This window comes from Gadus chalcogrammus, chromosome 13 (genome assembly GCF_026213295.1).
Source record: "Gadus chalcogrammus isolate NIFS_2021 chromosome 13, NIFS_Gcha_1.0, whole genome shotgun sequence".
Lineage (NCBI taxonomy): Eukaryota > Metazoa > Chordata > Actinopteri > Gadiformes > Gadidae > Gadus > Gadus chalcogrammus.
Window position 1 is genome coordinate 7306313 of NC_079424.1, and position 6578 is coordinate 7312890.

A 6578-nucleotide genomic window follows, 5' to 3' on the forward strand; every position below is an offset into this window, starting at 1 on the left:
GAGAGAGAGAGAGGAGAGAGAGAGAGAGAGAGAGGAGAGAGAGAGAGAGAGAGAGAAGGAGAGAGAGAGAGAGCGAGGCGAGGAGAGAGAGAGAGAGAGAGAGAGAGAGAGAGAGAGAGAGAGGAGATGAGAGAGAAGAGAGCGAGAGAGAGAGGAGAGAGAGAGAAGGGGAGAGAGAGAGAGAGAGGAGAGAGAGAGAGAGAGAGAGAGAGAGAGAGAGAGGAGAGAGAGAGAGAGAGAGAGAGAGAGAGAGAGAGAGAGGAGAGAGAGAGAGAGAGAGAGAGAGAGGAGAGAGAGAGAGGAGAGAGAGAGAGAGAGAGAGAGAGAGGAGAGAGAGAGAGAGAGAGAGAGCTGACGTCCTCTTGTGATTGCAGAATGTTTACATTGTCTACAATAATAGACTACGAGACAAACAGAGAGAACAATGTCTGAAATACAAAAAAAAACTTTTCGCAAACATTTCTCGGAAGCAGGCTTTTGCAAAAAAATACATATATTTATTTCTGTGAAGCAGGCTTTTGTCAAAACTGTTACCTTATTTCTTGGCATTGAAAGGACGAAAGGCAGTGCAGGTTTTAGTTGAATTTCCCAGTGCAAATGAACCCAGCAGAAGACATTTCCAGTGAGACATATCCTTCAATTCTTCTGTTATTTAAAAGAACGTTCACTATTAGCACACACACACACACACACACACACACACACACACACACACACACACACACACACACACACACACACACACACACACACACACACACACACACACACACACACACACACACACACACACACACACCCATCCTGGATGCAGGCAGCAGATAAACCCTTAACTTAAAAAGGGAGGATTTCATCCAGCATCATTGTTTGGCGTACTTTCAGGCTCACTAGCAATCTTCATCTCCCCAACGAGATGTCGACCCAGTCAGCCCCAGTGCCCTGAGGGAGAACTTTAGAGGGCAGATGAGATTTCCCCCTCTGCGTGAGAGTCGGGAGGTGTGCTTGTGAGCACGCTGCCGTCGGGCCAGCGCCAACAGGAGTCTGAAGGGAAATGTTTCTCCTCTCTTCTTGGCTAATATTAGCAGACATTAAATGAACAGTTGTCATAATTCACAATGGCATGCTTCACATTTATTTAGGACATGGGGGATTGAAGTAACAAAACTCATTCATGATCTGCCACAGCTCTATTATTTCTATTTTCGTTGCATTTTGAAGAAAGCTCTGTTGACTAGTTTTGCTTTTTCTAATGCAAGAAAAGGTGACTGCTCTAAGAATAAAGGATATGTAATAAGCGTCGGTAGCAACAACATACCATGCCAAGTATACATTTCTGAATATCTCAGGACAAGGGTCATAGTCTAATCATAAGTTTGTCAGATTGCTTATGTTGCAAATAAATCTTGTTGCAAATAAATATCAATGCTTTATAATGACTTATTTCTGTTACTGGTAACCTGAGGTATAAAGAAAGACACTGATGTATAAAATAATATTAGATTAAATACATAACATATGGAAATGAATCGAGCCAAATGAAAGGCATCACTATCAATTATAAATTACATTAATATATACTTTGTTCTCAAACGTTGCAGTAAAGAGCAGGCACTTAAGCCATAATGTGAAGGCAACCTATATGATGGTCACACAACAAAAGACTTTCGATTTCAACCATTTGCATAACAATAAATAAAGCCTGGCCTCCAAAGCACAAATATGGGGTATTTTCATGTGCAGCGTGCACTGCATAATATTAGACTCAGCATTTGGCAGAGGTTCTCAAATCCAAAGCATCTGGGGCTCCCAGGGGTACAGAGATGTTAGCATGGATGGCCCCTAAAGGGAATAAGCGCCTTAACACTGGCATGGTCACAGTCCCGTGTGACACGTTGGTTGCTGACTGTCTACACTCATTGAATACGCCCCTGTGAATTGAATTCAGCCACTTCCTCTCCCGTCCTCTTCAATTGGGATTGTTATCAGGAAATCATGCAAGAAGCGCGTTTCAAATGTAGTTTCTTCGGGTTAAGATGCCGTGACCGTTGTATTCTCTCCCTTCCTACCTCATCTACTGGGTATTTGGCAGGGGTACGGAGAATCACGTTGGATATTACAGAGATACTGTCATACTGTCTTAAGCGTAGTAACATGCTCGGTCGACAGCTGTATCTGATTATAGGGTTGAACTTTTTAGGATAAAAAATTAGCTTAAAAAAAAACCTGTCAGTCTTCTTTTCCACAAGAATGAAGAAAGACTGACCGGCTATGACATTGAGGTAAATGTTTGGCATGAAACATGGTCTACTATCTATGAAGCAGGCAGTGTTATAGAGAAAGCCAGGGGATTACTCAAAGATGAGTTTTCCCTTGGAGGAATATCAATAAAGAATGCATTAAAGGTGGGGTTCTCTAGTTCTCCTCAATTCAATATATACTCAATGTAATATCAAGGCGGTTCTCACCGTTAATCAATCGAGATGAAAGCGACTTTTCATTACATCCTTAGTGACCTTATGGATGATCCCCTGTGCATGCGTCCTGTGTGTTGCTACGGTCCCAGAACATATGGAGAGTCATAACACGTGTTGAAGGTATAGATAGCTTGGCGTGCCCTCGCACACACCATGAAATGAAAGCCTGTATCCTTTAGGGATGACACAACACAAGCCAAATTAAATGATGTCTGCTCCTTCCACTGGCAGAACAAAGCACATGGTCGTGATCTCCTTGAATCTGATCAGTGGCCATGCGACCGGAAGAAGCCATCGCAGTCATTCTGCTAACTTGAACAAATATTGTCAAACATGAATATAATACCACCTCAGTGACTCTCGGTTGCTGTTATGCGGTGGAGTGAGCTGGCAGGTTGCATGTAATTACAAACACATCCGCCTCTCTCTCTCTCTCTCTCTCTCTCTCTCTCTCTCTTTCACACACACACACACACACACACACACACACACACACACACACACACACACACACACACACACACACACACCACACACACACACACACACACACACACACACACACACACACACACACACACACACACACACATATTTACACATGCAAACATCCCCAAACACACACACATTCCTGGCCTCTATCACCAAAACATGTAATTATACATACAGAAACACCCTGACGGTGGACATAAATAGACAGAAAAACATCAGACACACACACACACACACACACACACACACACACACACACACACACACACACACACACACACACACACACACACACACACACACACACACACAAACAACGCACACACAAACACAAAAAACATGAAGCATATGTATATTCATATGTTTAGTATATACCTAAATAGGACACAAAGGCTGTACATATAATATAGGATAAATAACATACCGTCATATAAATCATATATTTTGGGTGACTAACTTAGATCTTTGACTAACAATGACAAATGTGGGAGTGACCCCAATAGGTAATTCAAATTGAAATATATGCAACACATTGGGACATTTTCTATGTCACATGAGAACAGGTTTGTAGTTACAAGATTTTAGAATTGCAAATTGACCGCAGATATGATTGGTTTTGTGGGCCTGGCCTACGATCTTGTAGAAAATTGTGTCGTCGGGTAAGATTAATGTGTTGCCTGAGAAAATCTAATCATGCTTGTTTTCATCTTCCTTTGTGCAAAGGGACGCAGTAGGCAAGGATGCTTGGGTGGGTGCGTGCTGCTGATTTAGTGCAAAAAGCTCTATTTCTCATAGTTTCCAAACAGAAACTTGGTTACTGGAACATGAGGCTGATCTTTGTTCTTGTTTTCCTCAGAGTGAAAAATCATCAATTTTTAAATGGATTCAGTGTTGGGCAGTTTACAAAAAGATACTGTTCTTATACAATATTCAATCCTTTTTTCTAAAGTAAGTTGCATTTTACATTCTTTTTTTTAACAAGTTGCACTTTTGAATAACACCGATAGAGGGATTCTTTGTCTGCCGCTTTGCATATAGTTTGCATAAAGACCTCCAAGGAGATTCTGTCCAGCATAATTTGACTGTGTTTCTTCTTTTATTATCTGTTATTGTTGGGAGAATTGCATTAACATTAACCTGAGAAAATATGCTTCAGTTAGGAATACCTAGTCACCACATGGGCCAAAGGGCAGCCCAGCAGAAGTTTGTGTGGAACAGAGAACACTCCTGTGCGTTTGGCTGTAGCAGATGATATAGTGCTTGTGGCAGCAGTGCGAGCAGCCATCTGCTTTGCAGCCTGTGACTCGTTGTTGCAGGCAGAACTTTACCGATGTACGTTCAGTCCCTTGATTTCAGCAGAACCTACACAGTGCATACCGGATCAGGCATCATTGGCAAACGCCTGGCCCATAAGTATAGTTCCAGGAGTGCCAACTCTGATCAACATCCACAGCAGCTATTTCGCAATGCTCCTGATAATTACCATGCAAGGCAGCATAGCAGCAGAGTCCACCAAGACTAAAACGTATTGATTTTACCCACTTGACGCTGGCAAGGGACAAACCAACTCCAGTGCTGTTTTTCTTATTGTTATTTTAAGGAGTGCCAATTATCAGTAAGAGAATGAAGAGAGCTGTGACCACCTTGATTAAGGCTCCATTTGACACAATAGTCTGACAACAATAAACCACCAGAGATTAGTTTCCTGCCATGAAGACAAATTCAAGAGGTGCTCTGATTATTCTCACTTTCCCCAGCCGTCTTCTCAAGAGATCACAAACGACAATGACAACATGCGTGGGTCCGCTGATTCAGACACGCGCGCGGGCGGTGAGGGGGTTATCACGCATACACATAAGGTGCTCACAGGCCCTACGTGTGTGCATTTATCCCTGCCTCCACCTCCTTCACCCCGTCCTCTGAATGTAAGCAGGAATCGCCTCAGTCATTTTGTGAGGCAGACTGCTGGCTTGTGGGAGAGAACAGAAGGGGCAAGGTTCCCTAGCTGTTCTCTTGCTGCAGTCTGCTACGGGTTCAGGTCGGGTCAGCTGAGAGGCCGTCTTCGTGACAGACTCGCTTTTGCAACTGGGCCAAGATACCTACCCCCCCCCCCCCCCCCCCCCCCCCCCACCCCATCCCATTCTCAACTGTTTCATCGTGTGGGGAGGAGTGTAGACCGCTGCAAAAAGGACAAGCTATGTCATGAAGCTCCTTGCCTCAGCACCGTACAGTGCAAGGCACGGCCTTGTCCTTGTTGCCCAGAGCTCTTCAAAGGGTTCCTTTCGGTGTAAATACACCAGGTGCCACCTGAGCTGCAACGGTGTAGCGCGAAATGTTGTGCGGTGGTAGTGCAAGACATTACCTGGTGGAAAATCACTCACATTGTGTGAAACACTTTTATCAAAGCATAAAAAACACTTTAAAACGTTTGTGTTCACAGAAAGACAAAACGAAAAACGGCTAAATAACCCGTCTCGTTCATCTTGGAAAACGAGGAGTCTTTGATGGATCAACCACGCACAGAGAGAGTCAGGGGACCGCGGGGCCACTTGTGCTTGGCTCTCGAGGGCGCTGCATTGGGAAGCCTCTCAGTAAGTCTGTGTGAATAGAAGAAGAAACCTGTCCGAGAATTAAATTCTCTTCAGAACAGAAGCGTACTGTTCTGTCTATGTGCCACCGAGTTTGTGTGTCTTTTTGTCAGCTCTATTGTGACCATTTTGACTCCGCCGAGCGCAGCTGAGGGTGAGTGGACAAGCTGGTGCTGGGTTGGATGTCGAGGGGGGCAGCTGTCCGTGGTGCTGGAAAGCAGAGGACTGTGGCCTCCACGAGGCTATAGGAGGTATATAGGGCTGCTGGTGAGGCAGCCATGCTAGTAAGAGAGTAACCTTGTTCGCTAATGGTACCTAATGAGTACCTAATGAGTAATGTGTAATTTTAAATTACAATGTAATGTCTCCTTTGCTGGTGGTTTTCTTCGTAGTGTGTATTTAACAAATGAAAACTAACGTAGGCTATTTTTTATTCAAACCTTCAGTTTATTTAATTGTACTATTCGCAATTTTCAAGAGAACTGTGTTGTCTGAGGCAGTCCAGAAGGACATTTTTCTCATGTAACAGAGTACTACTCAATGATGTGTAAAAGGATGAAATGGAAGTTCTGCAGAGGAGAACATTTCTTGATTACAACATATATTAACCTGAGCATCATGTGTAACTTATTAATAAGTAAATAATGTTAGAAATAGGCATGTAAATATTGAATTATGGAAGTGAATTGTCATGCTACTGTTCTCTGCTGGCTTCCTTTTTTATAATTATTCACTTATAAATATTGAGCCATTTCATTTGCTTTTGAACTGTGCTGGGATCCACAAAGCCTATGAGTATTTGGTTCTAGAGAAGTGAAGGTTTAACCATGAGCTCTTCTCTACATCCTGCTCTAATCTTTGTTTTAGTTACATGGTGGATGAAGTGGCAAAACTTTGTATTTAGCAGAAGATATCTTCTTCTTCTTTGCTATCCTTACGGATTGGTTGCTTAGCTTCAAGTAAAGCCACTGGAGGGATATGGGCTGGCTCACTTGAAACATTTTCTAATACCTTTATCAATACA

General features: G+C 43.1%; 1 protein-coding gene across 1 annotated transcript in view; it reads right to left on the bottom strand.

The window, feature by feature from the left end:
* Nucleotides 1-4355, bottom strand: part of LOC130402333 (potassium voltage-gated channel subfamily B member 1-like) — a 9829-nt gene extending 5474 nt beyond the window's left edge. Inside the window, exon 1 of the mRNA XM_056606482.1 lies at nt 4344-4355. Coding sequence (XP_056462457.1) covers nt 4344-4355 — 12 coding nt within the window. The remainder of the gene's footprint in view (nt 1-4343) is intronic.
* Between the last annotated feature and the right edge of the window lie 2223 nt (nt 4356-6578).